Below are 25454 nucleotides of genomic sequence, written 5' to 3' on the forward strand. Positions count from 1 at the left end.
ATTTGAAGCCTTTATCCACCATACTATGATTTTTTCCAATATATATTGAGTATTATGCACTATCATTATTCATGGCAATAGGGTAGAATATGAAAGAAAGGGCTTACCTAAAAATCTGTGTAAGGTCACCATATCCAGCTTGAAATGGTGAATGAGTCCATGGGTGTTGAAGAGGTGGCACAACAGTGTGACCAGGCTGTTTCCTAGAGAAAGACAGTTACCACTTTTAACTTGTTTTTATCACCACTAAAATATCAAGATTGACAGTAAGATCCAAAGTCTTACAATAAGGCTCTTCTGATAGAACTCTTTTTCCTTTGGATTTGAAATTATCAAGCAGAGAGGATATTACTTCCATGATCTAGATTTTCTCTGAGCTCAAACAGAATGAACTTAGACCTTCTCCCTATACCAGAGGCAATGAAAATATTAAAATAAAGAGTCTCCTTACTGATGAGTCAGGGATGCATATATGTGTGTGGGTGTACCTACATGTGGATGTTTTTAAAAACCCAGTTAATGGCCCTTGAAATGTGCCTTAAGTCACTTTTCAGTTGACTCTTATATTTATTGGAGTATCTAAATTAACATATTGCTTAATGGTGCTAGCCTATTCTTCCTATGAAAAATTACCTGAGAGAAATTTTGACTAGGAGACATTTTAGAACTCAAGCAGAAGTGCAAAATTGAAGCTATAATAACTTCAAGAAATATTATTAATTTAAGAACAATGATTTTGAATTTTAAAAGCATTATAGTTCAAGACTTTGAAAAGGGCCAAAAAGATGTCTGGGTGCTTTGAATGAAAGACTAGATATTGTCTAAGTCTACGCTTCCAGGGTACCTGATTCAAAGGTCTTTGCATATTTCATCATCTTTGTGCTATTTTGCAACTCTCAAGCTAGACATAACTGATAAGATTACAAATGATTCTTGTCCACGGACTTATGAATGAAATTAGTCTGCTAGCAATACAACCGAAGTCTCCCTCCTAGTTTTGAAGCTATTTATAAATTCATTTCAGAATTTCTTTCTGCATATGTGTGTGCATGTTTAAAGTCTACTTTAGAGCCTAGTTATAGTGTCTTACTGAGCCTCAAATGAATTGAGTTAAATAAAATATTTCATGTTTCTATGACAGTCGTGATTACTCTCTTCTTCTAAACAAACACCATTTAACAAGTTCTTTTATTCACAGTTAATTTCATTTACCAGCACTCATTTCTCAGTTGATTTGAGCAAAGTAAATGTGACATTATAAGGTCCAGCCACATAGTCTACTTAGCTCTAAATAGTGTACAGATCTGTTTCATGATCTTAGGCTACATCACTTTTAACTGCACAATGTTTGTTGAATAACAGAATGGTGGGAAAACCATCCGTATTGTTTTAAGGCACAAATATGGAAGGTGATAGGGCAGACCAACATTATCATTAAATGTGATGTCTTTCCTTGGCTGCCTAAGCTTATCTACATTTGTTTAATGTACAGAAGAAAATATAATTAGATTTTGTTATTTTGTTAAGGAAGGCTTTCCTTGGCATAGAAACTTGGTCAATGGGAAGATTCAGTTTTTTCTTTAGCTGCAGTATAAATTTTTATGTTCTCTCCTTAGTGATCATTTTCTTCTGATGATAGCAAGCCTAGCTGAGCACTACTTGTCATGGACAGACTCAGTTAACTTTAAAATCTACACAAGCACCCTGTCCTGTAAGAATCAGGACTGGTCGATGTGCTTTCATGTTTCCAGTTTTCATTGACTCAACAATGAATTTCCTACTTTAGAAGATTGCCCAAGTATTCTGAAAGGAAAGAATTGAATCTGAAGCTTCCTCATTCTTTTGGGATCATCAAGGTCAGAAGGAAACTGTCCTAAGAGTCTAAGGCCAAACTGAGTCCTTATTCTTCATCTAAATTTTCCCTCATCTGGGTCCCTCCTGAGTGACTGTAGGTTTATGAAAGTGGGAAAAGAAGGAAGGAATAAAGAATAACAGTGTTTAAAAATAAATTTTGTTTCTTATGACATGCATCCCACTTTATGGTGTATATTTTAGCAAGAATTCTTTTGGGTAACTTACCATTTGTCAAACGATCGAATAAGAAAATGTCAAAGTCCCACATTCCCACTTTGGAGAGCATATGCTGAAAAGGCAAACAAAAAATAGCACCCAAATGAATCACATCAAGACTCAAACATTTACTTTGATACACAATGAATGAAATAATTAAGTTTAGAAATAGAAGCACACCACTCTATGTACAACTGGTAAACCAAGTCTTACTCTACTCCCTGAAGCCATTTCTGGAGTTAAACTCCAGAAGGTTCTGGAGTTAAACTGCCTGCTTCCATGTCAGCCACATCTCTTTCTGGCTGTGGGACTTTGGCCACATATCAGAACCTCTCTTGCCTCAGTTTCTTCATTTGAGAAATGAGGCAGATAATACTGTCTGCTTCAGAGGGTTGTTGTGAGGATGAAGTACAATGACACTGTATACATAAAGTGTTTTGAACAGTGCTGATTCACAGGGGGCGCATGTGTTGGTATCAGTTAAACTGGAGCTCAATAAAGGTCTACATCACAAACTACCTTGCATTTCAGGTTGGAGATTCACAACAAATGTTTTAAGAGAAAGAAGTGAAAACCACTGCTGAGCACATTATTCTGCTCCATGTGGGCTGAATGTGAAATTAACCACTGCAAAGGAAGCTGAAAAGTGGTAACTGGAAAATACTGGGTAACTTAAAGGTCTGTTGTGTAATTCAGATTTATCCTATTTTTCTTTAAAAACATACCATACTTATCATTAGATGGTGACACAAAAGTTGCAGTGACTGATTGTATTCCCCCTCCTTACCACAGCTCCTGAAGCTTCTTCCACCTCTCTTTGAAGGGTTAGCCACTGATTCACACGAGGACAAGCTCACATTCCTCTATCTGCCCCAAGTGGCTTGACCTGTGTCCTATGGTAAAGTCCAAATGCATTGTGTGCCACATTAAGACCTCAGATGTATTAGAGAAATGAAGGGATGATAGCTTATTTTTGAGGTCTGGATTGCATGCCTTTTACTCAAATCAAACAGTATTTATGGCAGACTCAGGACCTGACCTCTGACATCTAGACTTCTGGCTTACCATTCTTTCTGCACTTCAACATTACTTTTCTTAAATGTATCTGTTTATAGAGTGCACCAAAACTGCTCTGGCATTAATGCTCCAGTATCAGAGGAGTTGAGTCTGCTCTCCTCTCAACCAATCAACCAACTAACCAATCAATCACTAACCAGCTGACTAACAACCAACCAACCAACCACCAACCAACTAACCAACCAATCAACCAATCACAACCAATCAACCAACAACAAATTCCCAATCAACCAACCAACCACCAACCAATCACAATCAACCAACCAACCAACTAATCAACCAGTCACAACCAACCAACAACCAATTACAACCAACCAATCAACAAGTCAATCACAACCAACCAACCAACTAACCAACCACCAACCACCAACCAACTAGTCAATCACAACCAACCAACCAACCAACTAACCAACTCCAACCACCAACCAACCAATCAATCACAATCAACCAACCATCTAACCAACCAACCATCACCCAATCTCAGTCTTTGGGTTGTTAGAAGGTTTTTTCCCCTAATATTGGGAATTGGTTCTTCTGACAATACTTACTGCTTATTTCTTAATATTATATATTAGTAATATTTATTTCTTAGTAGTATGAGGAATATAATATTACTTAGCATGTATCTATAAAACACTATTTTTGACTTTTGTTTAATGGCAACAGTTCACACTTAAATTTAAGTTTCTCTGGTAATTTAGGCTGGAGATATCTTGTAAGCTTATTTTTGGATTGGCATATATTAATTTTAGCCCTTACTCAGATCAATGTGTGCAACAATAGTTGTTAAATTATTAAAAATTACGTGAAGAATTAAAAATAATAAAAAGGCCAGTACACTGTATTAATAGCCTAGTGTGAATTAAGAGTCGACAATTACTGGGTTATTTTCAGTGTCACTATTATAATGAGATAATTTAATTGATTAAAAATATAATTATTCTCTCATTAGTAATCTTCTAGTCCAAAATTTTACTTTGCTCATTAGTAATTTTCCAGTTCAAAAACATAGTTGTACAAATGTATTTTGCACACTTACAAAAGTGAAGAGTTAGCATATGTTAGGCATGAGTATCAGGGTCGGGGTGTTGCTCAGTTAAGGGTTTCTACTCAGCGGAGTGTGCGCTTAACTTGTATGAGACCCTGGGTTCAATCCCCAGCACCCCCCAAAAAACCAAATGCGCTACTTCATTAGTCCTTGCATTGAGGGTAAACACAACAAGGGGATTGGACTATGAGCACATGATAAAAGTGAGAGCACACAAGGGAGGGGTGAGGATAGGTAAGACACCTAAAAAACTAGCTAGCATTTGTTGCCCTTAACGCAGAGAAACTAAAGCAGATACCTTAAAGCAACTGAGGCCAATAGGAAAAGGGGAACAGGTACTACAGAAAAGGTTAGATCAAAAAGAATTAACCTAGAAGGTAACACCCACACACAGGAAATCAATGTGAGTCAATGCCCTGTATAGCTATCCTTATCTCAACCAGCAAAACCCCTTGTTCCTTCCTATTATTGCTTATACTCTCTCTACAACAAAATTAGAAATAAGGGCAAAATAGTTTCTGCTGGGTATTGGGGGGGGAGAGGGAGGGGGCGGAGTGGGTGGTAAGGGAGGGGGTGGGGGCAGGGGGGAGAAATGAACCAAGCCTTGTATGCACATATGAATAATAAAAGAAAAAGGAAAAAAAAATCCTTGCATTGTCCCTATGAGATAGGTGTTTCTGTTACCTTCCTTTTATAGTTGTTCCAAAAGTCCAGATGTGTTGAGTAACTAACCCAGAGCCACACAGCTCCTCATAGGCAGAGTAGGACTCAAGCCTAGGAGCCGTCAACGGAGGTACAGGCTCTTGGTCACTGGCCTGTTGTAGGGAGACTGAGGGGTGACTGGCTTACCCTTGCTTGTCCAAGATAGTCTTCATCCAGCAGGTGGAGGGGGGCTTGTGGTATAATCCCACGAAGCAACCTCGATGCATGGAAGTATCTTTGGAAACTTAACAGTCTTTTTACCTTTTTCTTGGTGCCAATTTCCCCTGAGTGTGTTGTATCTGTAGAATGAATCCAATGCAGAATTTTATATATTTAAAAGAGTCTATTTTCTCTACTACATAAAAAAATAATGTATTTAAAAGTAGAGAAGTTTAAAAGGTGATCACAATACTTTGAGAACTAAATTGAGTTAAATATGGTCTATTTTACTGCACATTTGAAATTGTTCTAGAACACAAATGATATTTGTTTTGAGGCAGGATCTCACTATATTGCCCAGGCTGGCCTTGAACTTGCCATTTTTCTGCCTCAGCCTCCTGACTGCTGGGATTATACCACACCTAGATTTATATTTCATATATATATATATATATATGTATATATATTTGTTATATACTTTATATACTTACTAAAGTGCCAAGATATTTCTGAATGTCCTTTTGGTAGACAAAACTATATGAATTAAAAATTTCATTTTTTGTTGTTGTTTGGTATTTTTAGTGGGTGAAATTCACACATTGTGCATGCATTTGCAATGAATGGTTTTGCTTGTTTTCCTGCTATATTGGAATAGATGATAAAAATTTAGATTAAATTATCATTCTATATTCTCTTCAGTTTGATAAACCCCTCCACTTGAAGTAGAGGAGCTGTAAGGCAAATGTTTCTTAATGTCCCAGAAACATGACTGGCAAAGGAATCAATAATTTCAGCACAAAAGTGATTCGCAATGCCCCTAACGAGAATCAGAGAGGAAGTTCACTTTCTAATGCAGTGTGGTTTCTTTTCCAGGTAGCCATCACTGTCTGACCTTGACAGTAGACACATTTCAATACTCGTGTCACAGGTACCATTCAAAACTTGACTGTTGACATCACAGTGATTGTCCAGAAATGTGCTAGGTACATTATCTCAAGGTCTGTCAAGGCATACCTTATTTCAGCTGAAATTCTGAGTCACTTTAGGGCCACAGAAGTGACATTGCTGCCAATTTTGGATGTAGAATCAATTTAATAGTTTAGTAGGAAAACGTAAAGTTCATATAAAAAGTAATCTTATTTCTGCCAAACCTTCTCCCACCTTGTCTTTTCCCCTATGGAGCTCAAAATTACAACAAATACCAAAACCAGAGGAAACATTGCACACTCCCTGATGACAGTGAGTGACCAACACCTGTAACTCAGATTGTATTATGCATGAAAAGGTATAATTCAAAGACATCAAGACCTAACCTTCTCTGGAAATGCTGCCTGGTTAAAATTATTTTATTTTAAAATGGATCTAGATTTTACCCTTGAAAGGAGGCAAACGTGCACACGGAGATAGAGTTCGACTGTGGTTGTGGTTAGGCACATACTAATATTAAAAGTGGCATGTTTATATAATATTATTATAATTATTAAATATAATATTAAAAATGGCTCCATCCCATTGATGGGTTCTCCCTCATTTCCATGAGTTTATGAAATCAAAGTACTGGATAAAGTGGTTCATTGATTTATTTAAAAAATTGTATGCCTATTATGATAGGAACATGCACTGTTCCAGATGCATGGTGAGATTGTTAAGTTCTAGATTCTTCAAGATCCCTGTCCTCATGGATATTCTGGCATAGGGAGACAGACAACTCACAACATAAAAATAAGTGAAAAATTATGAAATGGGTTAGAAGATGAAAAATGTAATGGGGACAAAAAGGAAAGCAGAGAGCAGGGGTCAGAAGTTCTGTGTTGGTAGTAGTCAGCATTGGCCTCACGAGAGGATACAGTTTGATCCAAACTTGAAGGAGATGAGGGCATTGGCCAAGCAAATATCTGGACATACACCTTTCACATAAGGAACCAGCTCAAATAACTGCCAGGAGTAGGAACATGCTTGAGGTGCTGGCATGTGGAAGAACAACAGTTCAATGTGCATGAAGGTGAGAGAAAATGAAAGAGTCAGAGATGAGATCTTAGCATAAAGAAGGGCATGAAAAGGAGACTTGTTAAGAGGTCATTGAAGTAATCCAAGCAAGATGGCGACTAAGAGCACAGTGGTAGCAGTGAAGGAAGGAGGCTTTTGAATATATTTTGGGTACCTCCACATTATTGACTGGAATGACTGGGAGAACAGAGTAGCCATCACCCGGGATGATGGCCCAGGCTACAGTGGACTAGATCTGGAGTGGTTCAGTTTTGTATATGGTGAATTTGGATGTCTATTGGAAATCAGGTGAAGATGCTGAGTAGATATAAGTGAAGCCCAGAGCTCGAGGGAGAAGAGTGGATTAGAGATAAAGATGTGAGAGTTGTCAGTCCGAGGTCCAAGTCTGAGGTCTGGAGTAACCGAACTTCAATTTTTTTGGGGGGGGGTGGTACTGCAGCTTGAACTCAGGGTCTCACACTTGCTAGATAGGCACTCTACCACTTGAGCCACTCCACTGACCCTTTTTTTTGTGTTGGGTATTTTTTGAGATAGGGTCTCACAAACTATTTGCCTGGGTTGCTTTGAACAGCAATCCTCCTGATTGGCTTCCTAAGTAGCTAGGATTACAGACATGAGCCACTGGTGCTTGGCTGAACCTCAACTTTTGAGTGGTTCAGTGAAGAGTAGGAAACCAAGAGAACATCACTTCCTGGAAGCTGAATGAAGAAATGCAACAAAGTGTGATCCTGTGACAAGTGTTGCTAATGGGTCAGGAAAAATGAAGAAGGCTGAGAACTGATCATGAGCTGTATACCTTAGAAAGAGCACATTTCATTGTATGCATAAACACCATCCCAGTATGAACACACGTAGCATCCAGATTTGGGGTTTTAAGTGGAATTTCTAGTAAAAAGGAACCAGGCAACAATGGGAAATGGCCAATTCCAGGACTGGTCCAGGAAATGTACAAGATGAACTGTAATATCTTGTCATGCCAGATAATAAATAAGGAAGGGCTTTAAAAAAGATGGGATCATTTAAAAATTGCAGTGGAGATGATGTGTAAGGTGTCTCTTTAAGTAAATATTGGCATATTTGCCCTTTAAAATAAATAATGGAAAAATAGATTATAAACCTTTGATTGAAATAAGAACCAATGACTCTGTAGTGAAACAAACAAGAGAATAAATGCATAAGAAGGGAAAGCTCTTCTTTAGAGAGTGTGCCAGCCAGTAAATGTAGAAGAAATAATAGAGTTGGAAAATTAGCATTTTATAGCCATCATAGTAATAACTGCATCAGGCCAGAATCCTTAATGGGCATTGAAATGATTAAGGAAACTTTAAAAAGCAGCAGGATAATTACATAATATCAAAGCATTTCTGCTTATTAATTGGAGAGGGAAAATGGGCAGCTTTTTTGGTGGACAAATGTAGAAGAGGCACCATTTTCACTCAGCATTAGGTGCTCACTAATAATGGAAGAAACTGACATTTTGTACTTTTTGATACATTTGATATAAAATGCACTGAAGATACATTACAGATGCAGTGTTCCTACCCACCGGGCATGCATGATGCTAATAAAGAGGAAACATCAGGAAAACCCAGGTTGAAGGACACTCTAAAAAACAACTGGCTAGCAATCTTAGAAAACATCAATGTTGTGAGTCATGATAGTGTTAGGTATTGTCATAACGGACGCCAGAGGTACTGCAATAATACAATGCATGATTGTGACTTAGAGCCTGAATTAGAGAAAATTTCTCAATAAATGACACTCTTAGGATAATTGTGAAGTTTGGATAAAGACTTACATATGGTGTAATAATACTGTATTTGTAAATTTATTGAGTTTGATAATTGAACTATAACAGAATGTCTTTTTTTTGAGAAATACAGGTTGAAGTATGCACAGATAAAGGCTTCTGATGTGAACAACAAATTCTCAAGAGGTTAAGAAAAATATTCAGCAGTAAGAAAATATAACATTACATTGAGGCATATGGGAAACTGGTATATGACTTGTTTTGCTCTTGAAAATTTTCTGAATTTGAAATTACTTTATAATAAGAATTTTAAGAAGAGAGAAATGTGAAACAACTCAAGCATGGACAACTCCTTTTAGGAGTGCTACTGCATAGGAGAGTAAGAAATGTGAGGATAGTTCTACGAAGAATGAAGTTAACTCTTTCAATAGATAAATGAAATAAATTATTTCTATGCTATGTGTAAGATAACTCTAAAAGAAAATAGTCATACAATAGAGTGCTCCTTTTTTTAAATATTCTATGAAAACTCTCCCATTCTAAAACACTATAGGGAAATTTTCTTGAGGCTGACAATATGCCTGCATTTATGTAATAGAGTCAGAAGCAAATAAGGAAATCCTGAATGATGGAAATATGCCACAAACAGAAAACTGGGATTATGAATGATTTCTTTATAATATTCCATTTAGTTTTCCAGGTAGCATAACACTTTGGGCAGAGTCATATTTAAGATAATGTCATTTAAATTACTATGGCAAACATGACAGGAAAGAACGATTACTATTCACTAAAACTGTCATTTTAGTGAAAATACTGCTGAACAAATGATCCTACGAGCTGGAGATATTAAGGTTGATTCATTTTTGTCTTTAAACCAAGAAGAAAACAGCAAAATTCTTTCCTTTTCCACTTATTTTTTTAATCCCATAGTCAAATGGATAATAGTCTATCAACATGGCAGAATGTACATCTCTTTTGATCTTTAGTTAAATTTTTAATATTTTATTTTTCATGGATTTTTTGGTTTTAATTTTTATTTAAAAAATATTGCATTAAGGTATGATATATCTTGATTGCTGAGTTATTGATACCCTCTTAAATTAGAACATGAGGTCAGCGCCTCATTCTCTTCATCCTACCACTGCTCTGCATCTTTGGAGTATAAGCTCAGATAATATAAAAAGCATACTCTAATAAAATAGCCTCTCCAATAAATCTTTTCAAAGTAGCTATTTGTTTAAGGAAGCCTGTAGGTTTAAAAATGTAGCATATAATTCCATTCACCATAAGAGTGTTCAAAGTTTTCTAACACATTGGCTATTATGATGTATAGTCTTTATTTGTATGCTGTCGAGTGTACTGTCTGAGATGGGCCAGTAGACATCCATCAAGATGCAGTATTATTTGGTGGCCAATTATCTCCTAAAATGTCAATGACTCCGCCATCCAGCACCTCTATGTAGGTTATTCTTTAATTAACAAGAAAATGATTCAGAAGTGATGCTATTCATTTACGAAAATTGAGATTTATGAAAATAATAGCACTTAATTTTCTTATTTGAGGACATACATGAAACTAAATGGAAAAATCCTCAAGGTAGCTCTAAAGGGGAAGAACCTACCACAATGCTAGAAAAGTAGATTTATTTAAATCAGTATTGATTATTAGTCAATTGTCATTTAGGGAACATTTTATGGTATGAGAGATAATAGGAAAACTAAGATATAAGAAGCTAGAGGTATAGTTAGGAGAAAAATCCACATAAAATAAATTACCATTCTGTATAATAGTACTGCTCTTTGAAGTTTTGAAATATGTGATACAATTACCGAGTAAGTTCTGATATCTTTTTTCCCGAAAAGGAATTTGGGTGCAGGACTAGCATATTTGTTTTGCTAATTAGGAATACAATTATATACAAATTCTAGATAGAAATTTAAGTGATTTGCTATCTTTCAGATAGCTTAGCTAAATTCAGCTTGGGAAAAATCCAGGAAATTTTAATGTACCTAGTAATGAAATGTTAGGTTTATTTAAGACATTTATAACAGTAAAAATCATGATCTAAAGACATTCATAGTGACCCTAATGCATTTTTGTTTGGATTTCATTGTTTTATCATCTTCATCTTCTTTTTGGAAGAATTACACAAAAGTGCTTCAGAAAGCTTCATTGCCTAACCTGTGTAAGCATAGATCCTGACTGTGAAATTCATTTTCTGTTCACTTGTTCCTTATGAATATTAAAAATATGTATTAACACATTTTTGCTCTATTTTGGTACTAACTTTAGGGTGATGAAATTTGTATTGGCACTGCCAGTATGGTAATTTTAAAATTTTACATGTTGGGGTTGGCATAAGTGCAAAAAGTTATAATTACTTTCGTTTTTGAGTACCTTCTCTATGGTGTATTCTTCTTATAGGGGCTGATAAATGTTGTTATTTAGGAGAAAACTTAAACCAAGGATACATATCTGAGATTTAAAAAAAGTGGTAAGTATGTCTGTACGATGATGTTTTTGTCAACTGTGTACCTGGTTCCCTGAACAATGTCTGTACCATTTCCAGCAGTCAGATAGCTAGTAATTGGTGCAAAAGTCACTCAGGTGACATTGAGAACAAATAAAGTGTTTATTTTTAAGACAGCAGAGCTAGTCACAAGCAGATCCAACTACATATCAGCACTTTTGAGCATTAATCCAACTGAATCCCCTGAATAACACATTAACAAGTGCCCTATTTTGCTGATTTTTGTATTAATGATTACTATCACAAGATTCCTTGCTGGGCTAGTGACTCTTCATAGCTCTTTTTATTCTTCTATTATAGGATTTTTAATGTGTCTTGTACCATGAGCTATTGGTGCAAATGACTGATTACACCCAAGGTCAAAACCATCTCACCAAACTTTGTGACCCCTGATACCTAGTACATAATCTTGCATTTAATGGACGCATTATATGTTAGTATCTCCCTCCCCTTGTCACTTCTTTATGTTTGGAGCCTTCAAGCTCCTCTCTTCCAGGTCTTCATAAAATAGACAACAGATTATTGTGAACTCTAGTCATCCCACTGCCTGCATGTGTTGAAATATTGTACTGTACCCGTTAATACAGAAAATTATTGTATGTTAATAAAAATAACATTAAATTAAAAATCCCATTGATTTAATTTGAATAAATTCAATTACTTTACAGAAACATTATTATCAAATGCCCTTTTTGAATAATAAGCCAGTTTATAAAAGGCAAGATGATAAAATTTATGTTATATTTTGAAATAATTTTCTCAATGAACCTCAAAAGGAGTGGCAGGATCCAGGTTCTCCTGCCACTGCCTTTGCTTTAATTGACCTCTGCCCTAGCTCAGTTGTGCCCTGTGTGGGGCAAAGTTTGCTTAGTTAACAGGTCTGTCTGACTTTCTTATTAGGCTATAAGATTTTACAGACAGATTCCTGTTAGTTTTCTTTGAATTTCCACAAGATCTTGCAAGGTGTAGGTGTGAATACATGTTGACGGAATTAAATTACTTTCCTGATGTGTATGCTGCAGTCTAAGTTCAAGAATGCTGAACCCTGGAGAAATCAGGGTAAAGTTCCAGTTTTCAATATGCAGCTTCAAAAGAGATGAGACGAAGTTAGTTAATTTGATTCTAAGTGTTTTAAACACAAGTAGCAGATTTATAGCACAGCTCTTCCTCTCTTACTACACATTCTATCAGGTCAGGGTTCAGGATCCTTGCAAAGCTTGGAAGATTAGTGGAATTGTCCAGGATGGAAGTTTTCGTGAAAGTAGACAGAATGATTTGAAGATTGAAGCAACATAGTGTAAGATGCATCTGTCCTGTCAAAATGATTTTTAAGCAAATGACTTTAAGGAAAAGGTTATGTAGAGAAAATGGTATTGAGTTCCCAAAACTTACACTGCGGACTTCTCATCTTATTGATGAGGTGCTAAAGATGAATGGGACAAGTGCTCATTTCACATTATTAAACACTTTGGTTCATTTTCATGTGCTGTGAGTAAATTTCATAATTTGGTCTTGACTATAACAACTTCAGTATTCAAATCTCCCTTTTCAGCATCGTCAGACAGTAAAGGTTCCATTTATTCATAAAAAGAACCAATTTCCAAAAACAAAATCTTTTAAAATAAAATATGATGTCTCCTCCAGTCTCTCAGAAATCATCAGTGGCCATAAATGACCATATGTGTTCATTTCTCTCTGTGCATATTTTCAGAGTCACAAAATGAAGGGTAGAAATGGATGACAAATACATTATTCAGCCCATGACAGAATTGAGTGTAGAGATTTTCTCACGTGGGTGAACATATTCTTCATGTAAAGTCATTACCAATGACTTTTGAAATCCTGAACAACTTGATTGAGACAAAATGCAAATTAAATCCCTTAAGATCTTGAGCACTTGCTGGCCTCAAACTTTAATACAAAAGCAAGAAAGCTGGTTGTGAGTATTGTAAGACAAATAACAAAATACGAACAGCAAAATATCATTATCAACAATAACAAAAACACCTCCCCCCAAAAAAAAGAAGAAAAAAGGAAAAGAAACCCAAACTGAAATAAAACACATCATCACCTTGAAATTTAACTTGAAGTTGGGAATTGACTTTTAAGGATCTAAGAAGTTATTTTAAGTTCTCTAAGCTCAGGTTGTGAATAGAATGTATTCAAGCCCCATGACATTACCTCTTCTGTGTATGAAAAAACACTCACGACTTCTTGATGGCTGTCACTAGGAGAAGAGCTTTGTTTCAACACTGCCATGGAGTGGGAGGAGGAGGAGGAGAAAGAGCAAAGTCTTCTTTAACGCAGGGTAAAATGGTTTCTTGAGATCTAACTTTTTAACTTTTAATTTTTTTTCAATTGCTATTTTTCTTTTATGTTCTTGACAGTGATGACAAAACCAACATGGCTGATTTGAGTAATAAGTTAGTAGGGACTTTTCCTCTCCAAGTTGTCTATAGCCACACCTGCTGCTTTTCAAGAGGGTTAAATGCTTGTCTTCCTTAACACCCAACACACTGACTTTTTGCACAATCTACTGTTTTTTGCCTATTATTTTGTCTACCATAAAAATCCATTCCAACCCATGCAGTATGAAAACCAGGGTCAGGAATGGTTGGAAAACAATTGTTTCCTTTTTGTAAGGAAAGAAGAAACAGTCTTCAAAAGTAAGTTCTAAAGTCTTCTTTGGGTAGTAGGAAGGTTTTTCAAAATTCCGGTTTGAATAAAATTTAAATGAATTAGTATGAAGCAGATCAAATTTCTTCAGCTTTAAAAGAAGAAATATGTGCCAGGCACCATGTGGTTTTATTGAATCCTCTGCTTCTGAGTTTGAAATGTTTAGAAAATCCAGAGTTTCGAGGGTGATGGTTTGTGGTAAGCAAATTGAGGTGACCAATCTTTCAGTTGATTGTATGTCTCCTGAGGTTAAAAACTGGTGCATTAACTCCCTAGTTCTTGGCATAGATATAAAAGAAGTGTGGTCTTTTATCTGAAGATATGTGTTTGGACTGCTAAGTTTCACTACAAAAATTCCAAATGTGTGCTGTAATATACATCTGCTTCTCTGCTTTCACTGTACTCTGTCTGTTATTTCACAGCCTTGTCCTAGAATTTTTGACTAACCCTTTGCCTCTACTCATCCCTTCCAATCTATCTCACCTACCACTGACAGATTTATTTCTTAAGCACAACTCCTACTATGTCAGCCCTCTCTTCCAAACCCTACAATGGCTCCCCAATGTCTACTTAATTCAGTTTATATTATTTACTTTGGCATTCGTGGTCTTCCACAATATGATGCCAATTTTTTTTTTCCCATTTTTCCACAGGTTCCCTGCAGACAAACAGGTCTCTGCTCTTGCTGTTCTCCCCAGGGGCTTTCTGTTTCAGGATGCAATTGAATACTTTCTTTACCTATTGAAGTGCTATCCATCCTTCCTCGGCCCACCTCAACTCTTGCCTCCTGACCTCCTGGTCAGATGCATTCAGATGCCTCTGTGAGTCCTGCTGCTTTGTAGTTGGTGCTGGAGTCACTTAGGTGAACATTGCACACTTACTGTAGGACATGGCCAGCAGGACCATGTCTTATTTATATTGGTGGTCGACTTAAAAAGTCTTTATTGAAAGAAGGAATGGCTGACTATTGATTGAAGTGGGTAAGTTATTTTCATAACTATGGTAGCAATATTACATGGCTACTGTGTAATTTCTAAGTTGATTTAATTGCCCAGGTTCATTCACTGAATCCAACAGATGGCAGAGGTGATCACTTGGGTAGAAGAACTTAAACTTCTACTTCTTTTCTGAATTTGTTGGATTTTCTGCAATGATTATAAGTACATTTTTAGAATGGTGGTAAATTAGTATTATACCAACTTTATCCATGGGTAGAGGCCTGGATAGGAACTTTAATCTTTAAAAACTTGTAGAAAATTATCACTTATTCTTTATTCTTTGGAAAGAAAGTACAATGTAGATTATAGAGGCTGTTTGAATTCTCTTTCATTTGAGTGAGTTTTCTGACTTAACTAAGTGGGCATTTCATGTGGTTAGAGTACAGTTCTTTGTATGTAAATATCCACCCTCAGGTCAGCAGAGAACTCCAGATGGCTGCCCATGCATTGGGTTTGTCTCCTTATGGTCCATGGTTCTACGTGGATCCTAGTAATACCTTAGAGTAACTATGTCTGTAGCTCTTGGTATAAGACACTCTTAAGGAATAAGGCCCATTAAGACATTAACAGGCCACAGACTGCTACATGTGTTCACATTGAACTAGATCAGAGAGAAGAAAGACTTGTTTTATGATGTCCACTGTAAAGTCCACCTGCATGAGTACCTGACCTGACATAAAAGACATACCAGATGTACTTAATCTAGAACAAACACAACTGGCTTACCATTCCATGCATTCAATTTCAGCAAGAATAGTACTTGGGGCCAGAGGTGATGGACCCAAGAAACATTGAGTACATACTAGATGGTTTTACATTTGTTATCTCATTTAATTTTCATAATAGTGGGTATTGTAAAGTCGGTATTTGTAGGTACATTTTACAGATAAAAAAATGGATTTGGAAATGTTCAGTAATTTACCCAAGATCACACAGCCGTTAAGTAGCAGACCAGGGACTTGAACCTGGGTCTGCCTGATCTTGAAGATTATGCTCTGATCTTTCTTGTGCTTTATGGGAAAGGACAAAGAGTAGGAGACATGTGACAGTCTAGCACAGGACTCTATCTTCTCTGGGGTACAGTGATATGTAGTACTTCAGAGATTTTAATTTCTTTCCTTTAAAATGTATAGGAAGGTAGCCAAATTCATAGAAGCAGAAAATAGAATGCTGGTTGTTATGCACTGGGGGAAGTAGAAATGAGAAATTATTGTTCAATGGGTAATACAGTTCCAGTTATATAAAGTGAAAAAATTCTAGAAATCTGCCTTATAACACTGGGTTTATAGGTAACAAGACTGTATTGCACACTAAAAGCTTAAGAGGGTAGATCTCATATATTATTTATCATAAGAAAAAGTATAGTAAAATAGAAACTATGAAAGGAAATTTAAATTAATTCACCCATACAAATGTTTTACATTCAATAAAGATTTAAAGGTTGAAGATTAAAGTTGGTGTCATTGAATAGGAATGTCACAGTGAGCAATATTGTAATGCCAATCTTGCTAACTCATCAAATAGCTAGAAAACAACCAGAGAAATAGCCTCATCACAAAAGCTGGGAATATGTAACTGCCCTGTTTCACTAAATGTACAAATGTGATATTAGGAAATGAATAAGAAATCACTTGTGGGTTTTAAAATTGAGAACACATGTCTTACTGACACGGACTTAATGTGATTTGATTATTATGTTGTTACCCAAGGAAATATACAGACATTGGTTAGCGCCTGCAGCTTTGGACAAGACAAACATTTTTGTTGTGTACGTACAGCAGAGTCTCTGCTTGTGGGGAAGGGAAAGAGTGGGAGGTACTTGGGCAAACAAGCTGCTCAAAATAAAACTGACAGGATGTACACAGGCCTCCGGTTTAACCATTTTGGGGCCTAAAAGTTACCTAAAATTATACCCAAAAAGGGATGTCTGCTGATGGAGACATCATCTCAGAGCAAAACCTTACTTGTTTCATGTGGCCGGTGATCATTCTCTTTCTTTTGCCTTTCTTGCTAGAAAACACCTGTCTTTATGTGTTATCTAAATATTTCTAACTACCTTGATATTGTTAAGTAATATTGTAACCAGAAATGGTTATCTAATTACACATACTATTCTTTGGAAGTTGTCAATGAATGACATGGAGGCACGTGAGGAGAGAATGACTTGGCTGCTTTCTCTTAGCAACATGGAAAGGCTCTATGGATGAATATCCATTGAGTACCTGCTCTGGGCAAGCATTTGAGCATACAGAGTATTCAAGATGGGTGTCTGCTGGATGATTATCCAGAGGAACATCACGGGAGTGGCTCTTTATCTTTTTCATTACTTTTAGCTGTGATGGGTAAGGGAGATTTTAGTCGAAAAATGCCTAGGAATTGCAATGTAATGAAATATATGAGCAAGAAGAAGTTATTTGTGTAGTGAGTGCTGCACCCTCAAGAATGATATAATTCGTTTTGTCCTTTCAGCCTTGATGGAGTCAGGAGCCTTTCTTTCCAAAAGGATAGAGGCAAGATGGCACATGGTACATATGTGTGGGATGGCACATGGTACATATGTGTGGGGTGTGCAGGGTGGAGAGGATAGAACAGTAAAAAAGGAATGAGAAAGGGAGGTGGAAAGAGATGGGCTATGAAAGAACCCAGTGGATGTTGCCTCAGTGAATGTAGTCTGTGAAGATAGGTAAGAACTGTTTTGTACCATCCTTGGAATCCCTTAGGAGTTTGAGAGGTGCCATCTATGAGGATCTGTTCTTTTTGGTAATAGGTTCTGTCTTCCTTTCCAGATGAAGCTAAGGCTCATGGCAAGGATCAAATGATAGGTCAGAATGTGTTTCTGTTTTTAGGACTATACAGACCACAGGGCTCTCAAAACAAGCTTCTATAAACCTCTATTGGGACAAATATGAGCATATGCATAATCTGCTTAATCCATAAGGAAGTTGACTCAAGTAGGTGTTGTGGACAGGCATGCAGCAAGGAGTGAAAGCGAGGTGGTATAAAGATGTACAAAGAAGTATGGACGTGAAGTGGTTGTGCTGGGTTTTTTCTTGCCTTCTCCTCTTCTAGCTCATTAGCGCTGGACTTTTCAGAATGAAGAGTGTAATTGCTATGACTGGAAGAGGGGGTCTAGAAGAGGCGGGAGGCAGAGATGCAACAGTTGTGGAGCAAGTTCAGCTAAGGATAGCCAAAGAGAAGACTTGTTCCTTACTGCTTTAATAGCTCATGCTTCCCTTCTTTTCCCTTCCCTTCTCCAAACATTAATTGAAGTTTTACTTTGCTTAGACACTGGTTGGGTGCTGGTGACGCAGACATGAGGAGGACATAGCCTCTACCCTGAGAGAGGGCTCTGACAAGACACGGGGAGACACTCCTGTTCCTTCATGGCAGTTATAGTGGCCCTGAGGGAAATCTGCTCTCTCCTGGGATCTTCCAGCATATAGTATGGCCAGACAACTAAGCAGTGCCCTCACAGGGGTTGGACTTCCAAGAGCAGTCATGGCACCATGATGGTTCTGCCCTTCTGATGTTTATTCCATTTCCACACAGGTGAGCCTACACAGGTGTCCTACTGCTACACATGGAGTCTCTACCAAAGGGAGGTTTGGGCAGAGCCTAGAGAATCTGACTGTGATAAGATGTGTCAGTACCTTTTCTGCTGCTATGACAAAATACTACAGAGTGAGTTATTTATAAATAAAAGAAATTTATTTCTTATTGTCCTGGAGGCTGGGAAGTCCAAAGGTTAAGGAGCCTGCATCTGTTAAGGGCCTTTTTACTGCCCCATGCCTTGTAGAAGTTGAGAAGATGAGGGAGCAAACAGAAGAGAGTGAGGAAAAGGGCTGAATTCACACTTTAATTAGGAACTCACTCTTGAGAATGAACCCAAGGCTATGACCCTGGCATTAATCCATTTATAAAGGCAGAGCCTTCATAACCTAATATCCTCTTAAAGGTCCCATCTTTCAATACCATTACATGGGAGATTAAGTTTCCAGCACATAAACTTTGGGAACACACTCAAGTCATAGCAAGATGGATTTAAAACAGCATAATTTTGAGAAAAGAACGCTTGGTCTAGAACAAAGTTCAAATTTTGGTTCTTCCATTCACAAGTCTTTTGAGTAAATGAACTGAAATCAGCCTACACGGTGCATGTGAGTTAGCACAGCTCGTATGTAAGGATGCAAACATCACCTGGAAAAAGTCACTTAATGAATGAATGAATGTGGTAGTCAATGCCAGATGAATATGTTCTGATGGAAGGGGCAGAAGGAGGGCCCTGAAGCTTGGGATTCTGTCTCAGAAGGAAGTCATAGGGAGAGTGGGCTTTGAGACGAGGTAGAAGATGAGGTGGAGGAGTGGAGAGAGGAGAATGAAGGGGTTGGGTGTCGTCTTCTAGATCCTTCCCAGTGGCTGGTGTTCTGTGCTGGGCATCCCCTAGCAATGCCATCTGACTCATACTCTTCAAAGCACTTATTCATACAGATCAAAATGGTCATATTTGCTGTCGTACCCATTAAACCAGTAGTTTCTGGAAGGCAGGGGATGTGCCTTGTTTACCTCTTAATCCTAAGCGCTAAGCACAGTAGAATGAGTAAAGAAGGGATGAAGTCACAGAACTCATTTGGTAATTTTGCCCAGGGGGTCCCAGTTCTTACAACATGATAACCTAAGCTATTAATAATTATCATTAATCCAAGCTTATAAGCAGAGAAAACGGAAGGGTTAAGAAACGCAATAGAAAACTTATAACAAGTAGCACAGGCCTTAAAACAGTTCCCTCATCTTTCATTAACTGATACTGTTTCTTTGTCACATGCAATAGAACTTATTAAAAAAATCAGGTTCTATCTACAGCTGAGGCAAGTGTTTTAAAGCTTTCTTTGCAAATAAAGCCCTGTTAGTTATTTTCAACGATCAGCTTTCTAATATGAATTAAGGGAATGGATTGTCAAATCATCACTCTAGTGACTTGAGGGGAATGTGTACAGTTCACACATATGTGCTAAGCAGGCTTTCCAAACAAGTAGAACTCAGTTCCCAAGTGCCAGGCCCTAAAAGCAAGACCTGCCCAGCTTTTCAGTGTCCCAGGGAACACCCTCTCAGTAGTGACAAGCAGCAGTCTGCCCTCTTGATGACCTGGTGGGTTGACAGATTTCACACTGTTGGAGAATGAAGAGTGAGGAGTATGCTATTTGGAGACTATCCAGAACTATTCTTCAAAGTGTCAGGAGCATCAGAACAGAGCGCAAAGTTCAGAAGTTCAGTTAAGTTCAAGGTCCTTCACCTTGGAAAGTTTTCATTAATTTTTTTTTTCTTTTTTTGGACATGCTAGTGAATGCTGCAGTTGCAAATTTCTCAGCAGACTTGGTCAAAGCCCACTTAATGTTATGTGTGAATCTGCTTTTTTAAAGCTATGCTGTCAACATTTGCAGCCTTGAGAGACTTAGGTCACTTAAAAAGTATCTGATTTTTAGTAACTGGGATTCTAGTTATATTGAATTTCAGATTCTTTCAGGAGCCCCCAACTCTGAAATTTTTCTTTAGAAAACCAAACTTTCTGAAGTTTACTTCAAGAATACTTATTCTTTCCCAAATTCAAGTCAAAAGAGAAACTATATGGTTTAATATGACAATTAATAAAACTTCTATAGTAATCATAAATTAGACTATTATAGTAATAGTTTTAGAAGCTATCTTATATGTGTAAGACACTTTAAAACCAAGAGCTATCACTGATAAATAAAAATCCCAAAGTGGTTTAATGGGACATTAGAAACTAATGGATAACTTAAGACACAAAGCCAAGAGTGCTTTGGGACTTACTGAGTTCACTGTAGGTGTATTACTCCCTATGAGGCCCTTAGGAAATGTTGAGGGGGCACTTTGGGTTGTCAAAATGATGGAAAGGGCCAGACTTGAATTTAGTGGAGGAGAGCCAGGGATGTTCCACACAACAAAGAATGTTCTGTGTCTCCTTCAATTTTTTTAGTGGCTGTTCAGATATTCATGTGGGCGAAAAACCTGTTTTTAATGATCTGAACCTGGAACCTAACCCTGTTCCTCTGTTTTATATATAAGCAGAAAGTTTTCTTTTGCACTGTTTAATATTCAGTTTTCAGGAATGCAACTACTATGCAAATTAAGGGAAGAATGTAGTTTGGCAGGGATTGTGGGGTGGGGTGGAGGAGGAGACTTTTCCAGGCATTGCTCTCCATCTTAGGAAATGATCTGTGACAAGACTGCTTATGATATTTGACTATGTTTCTAACAAAGCACACCTGTGTCTGTCTATATTAGGAGCTGTCACACTCACAAGGATTCTTCACGTAGATATAATGAATGACTTCCTTGTTATGTCTGCTAGGATGGCTATGTCCAAGCATGTGCATGATGAAAACATATTATTTAAGTCATAAATTGTTTTTCTTATATTTGTGTTTTACAATAGAATTTGGGTTTTTTATGGAGTTGTTTTGAATGTAGGTGAATAAGAAGGCTATAGATGTCCTTAAAAGACTATAAAATATGTGTGATAGAAGGGAGGCGTTGGATCTGAGAAGGTCAAAAGCTATTCTACTGGGTAAGAACTTTACTAGGAAGCAGCAGACTCCTGTCTGAGCCATAGGAAGACCCTAAGGGAACATAGCATTTTACTCTGAGGCTCACACTTCCAATACAGAACTAACAGTTTCCTTAACACCATTCACCCACTAGCCTTTTTCATGGTTTTTTACCATATCTGCTTTATACTGTTTACTTGATATCTTTGTTTAAATCCATTAAATTTGTTATTAATTACATCTTCTATAAGTTTGGTGTCAATAAAACAGATTTAATGCCCTAATTATATTTTTCCTAGTGCACATTACAATAAATACGTAATGATTAAAGCAAAAGAAAAAAAAGATTGTTTCTGTAACAAAAAGATCATGTGTACTCTTGGGTTGCACACCAAACTTTGGGAAATGATGTTATAAAGTTTGGTCATACTCTTTTGTTTTCTTTGTTCTTTAAAAAGGATGTATTCCTCCTTTATTAAAATGTATCCTCAACACTATATTTTAAATATTGTTTCATCACAAACACAAATAACTTAAAAGTAAAATGCAATGCATGCAATATTGTAATTATGCCATGTACTATTGATAATTGTCATAAAGATAATTGCAATGTTAATATATTGGAAGCTTGGTCCAAAGGTGTTGGAATCTTTAAGGGGTGGAGCTTATTGGGAGGTTGTTAGGTCACTGGAGGCACTGCTTTTGGAAGAGATTAAGGGAGTCATCCTAGGGCCATGGGGAGTTTTTGAGACAGGGCTATTATAAAAAGCAAGACTGAGGCAGGAGCAGTGGTTCAAGCCTCTAATTCTAACTCCTTGGGAGGCAGAGATTGGTAGGAATGCAATTTGAGGCCAGCCTGGGGAAAAAGTTTGTGAGACCCCCATCTCAACTGGGTGTGCTGGTGTGTATTATCCCTGCTATGTGGAAAAGAACAGACAGGAGAATTGAGGTCTATGTTTCCTGGGCATAAACATGAGGCCTTCTCTCAAAAATAACCAAAGCAAAAAGGGCTGGTGGCATGGCTCAGGTGGCACAGCATCTGCGTAGCAAACACAAACTCCACACCCAGTACCACCAAAAACAAAACCCCAAGACTGGCCGGACCCCAGCCTCTGTCTTTCTGTGCTACCGTGTGGTCTCTGCCATTTGACACAGAGAAGGGGACCTTACCAAAGCCGAGCAGATGTCAACACCATGCTCTTGAACCTCCAAAATCTAGATAAATAAACTTCCTTTCTTTATAAAGTACCCAGCTTTAGGTAGTTTGTTATAGCAATGGAAAACAGACAAATATAATACCCTTTACTAAACTCATCTCTGGCTCCGGCTGACAGCATGTTGTGTATACTTTAATTTTAGTAAAAGTAGAATGTGCCATCCATAGCAAGAATTTTTTTTAATAAGCTCATTAAATAATTTGCTTATTCATTCAGCAAATATTTGTTAATTTCCTATTATGGGAAAGCATTGCTCTGGGCACTAACTGGATTGTAGCAGTAAATGAGATACAGTCTTTCTCATTGTAGAAGTTACACTTCATTACATAATAGCAAAATGAAAGCAAAATGGATTTCCATTAGTCTCAAGAAGTAATTAGATGGGGATACAGCATTTAGCCCCACACCAATTAAATGGCTGCAGTTTTGTGTCCAAGATGTGTACACTGGATCCTGCCACTCAGCACAAATTTTACATAGCACAGTGACCTCAATGTCCTTTGGTTTGTACACCTTTTCTAATAATATACTAGGTATTGATGCTTTGCACTTGTTTCCCAGTCCCATTTAAAACTGTATTTCACAATTTAAGGAGTAGATAAGAATGTGTTAATTCTTCAGCCTAAGTTTTAATTTTCATATAATTTAAATTGTCTTTAAACCACCTTTGAGTCATACTTTCCTATTATCTTATGCCATTAATATAATTGATGAATGGTTACCAGAGCCCTTAATTATTGCTTAAGGAAGTATAGGTGCAGGTATTCGTTTTCTTAATCTCTATTTCAGACACTTAGAAACGATCTTCAAGGGTAATTTAAGGTGGTAAGAACTCTTCAACCGAGAGTTGAAACCTATTTTAAGAGAATCATTGTTGTCATAAGACAGTGGTGACACACCTTTTTATAAATTCCCAGATAGTGGGTGTTTCTTACATATCCAGCCATTAATGTTAGATGAAACCCATCTATTGTATTCTTCCATTAGACATTTCCAAAGAGCTGAAGTAAAAACCCACTGCTTTAGATTATTTTCAAAATCTCAGGTGACACCACTGGCCTTTATCAATTCATCAAATGGAAATTTTAGCAATAAGAAACCTCAACGCTTCACAAAGATTGCTTTGAAGTTCCAGCTAATAACTGTTGTTTAAAATAATTGACTCTGAACCATTCTAAGATTGTGAGAAGTCATGAGTCATTAAAGAAAAACTAAGTTATGCTCCAAATAGCGGTTTTTCTTTTTTGGTTAAGAGTTTTGAATTATGCTATAATTCTTTCAAAACAAGTTATACCTGCTTGGCAATTCTCAATTAGGAGAACATTCAACTGACTAGAACTAGCTTGCCTCTCAATATATTTAAGCAACCCTCATCTTTTCAGACATTTTGTGCTGAAGTATCACATCTATTTACCTATGAAAAGTTTTTTACACAAATATTAAGGTATTTTGGCAGTGGGATGAAGAAGAATGTTGACATTTTGGAGACCTGGTATTGCCTCTTAAGGAATAATTATTGCTGAAACCAAGAGGAATAGATGCAGAAGAGAAAACAGTCCAGAAAGGAGCAATTTTATTTCCTTTCTATAGCTGGAGTTAAGCAGTAAGAACACTGCCTGACGCATAGTAAGTACTCAGTAAAAATCTGAGTGAATAAGTGAATGAAGAAGAATTTGTTGGTGGGCTAGAGGCCTTTCTGAGGGGCGTATCTCATCAGCAGGCAGGGTGGCTGAAGACTGTCACAGAGTGGGTAGAGGATGGCCTCTAGCATTTACAGTGAGGTTTTGCTACCTGGCCAAGTCCCACACTAAGGGGGACTTCTGCACTAAGAGACTTCATTGCCTCTGGGATCAACTGAGGATCGTGATAATTCACTGAATCTACCACATTTTCAAGAGGAATAAATGAGGTTACACATAAAAAGTACTTAGCACAACCAAGCCTGGAGGCACACACCTGTAATCCCAGCACTTGGGAGGCTAAGGCAGAAGGATGGACAGTTTAAGGCCAGTCTGAGACCTTGTCTCAGCAAAGCAAAACAAAACCCAAAAAAGGTGTTTAGTAGAACACTTGCAATAAAGATCAGCTGATTTTGGAATTAGAATGTACATTCTACATTGATATTGGATTGAGATCCTGGACTTTCTATACAACAAATTTGAAAAAGAATTGAGCACTAAGAAAAGTATATGCCATTCTCATACATTTGCTAAAGAAGTCTTGACCTCAAGACAGACAGCTGAGGTAGGGTGTTGAAAACAGACTACACTTTCACGGTACTCAGCAATAACTGGCCATTTCTTTGTATCTAAGGTTTTTTTTGGTACTGGTTTGAACTCAGGGCTGTGTGCTTGTGAGGCAGGCATTCTACCACTTGAGCCATGCCTTCTGCCCTTGCAAGTTAGTTTTAATATGAAGCAGAAGCAGCCACTTGCTATGAAAGACACAAAAGAGAGAAAATGTGTTTTACTTGACTCACAAGCTTCAGTAATCCTCCATATATATATATATATTTTACAGAGTAAATTACAAACTGGCATTCAAGAAGATCCCTGGTCTGGCTCTAACCAATCCACATTGTTTTACTAAAGGTTTCAGCATGATTTTGCATCAATGTGATTTCCTTCCAGCCAAACACGCAACTCCCTCC

The 25454-nt window shown here is 37.2% G+C and overlaps 1 protein-coding gene across 4 annotated transcripts in view; it reads right to left on the bottom strand.

Annotated features, from left to right (window-relative positions):
• Pde7b (phosphodiesterase 7B) overlaps positions 1–25454 on the bottom strand; it is a 309490-nt gene that overhangs the window by 44361 nt on the left and 239675 nt on the right. For all 4 annotated transcript variants that reach the window (XM_074073879.1, XM_074073883.1, XM_074073890.1 and 1 more), the window contains 3 exons: positions 5045–5196; positions 2080–2143; positions 108–203 (listed from right to left, as the gene is read on the bottom strand). In XM_074073879.1, the coding sequence (XP_073929980.1) occupies positions 108–203; positions 2080–2143; positions 5045–5196 (312 nt within the window). The remainder of the gene's footprint in view (positions 1–107; positions 204–2079; positions 2144–5044; positions 5197–25454) is intronic.

The sequence above is a fragment of the Castor canadensis genome, chromosome 1, assembly GCF_047511655.1.
Source record: "Castor canadensis chromosome 1, mCasCan1.hap1v2, whole genome shotgun sequence".
In the NCBI taxonomy this organism is placed as follows: Eukaryota; Metazoa; Chordata; class Mammalia; order Rodentia; family Castoridae; genus Castor; species Castor canadensis.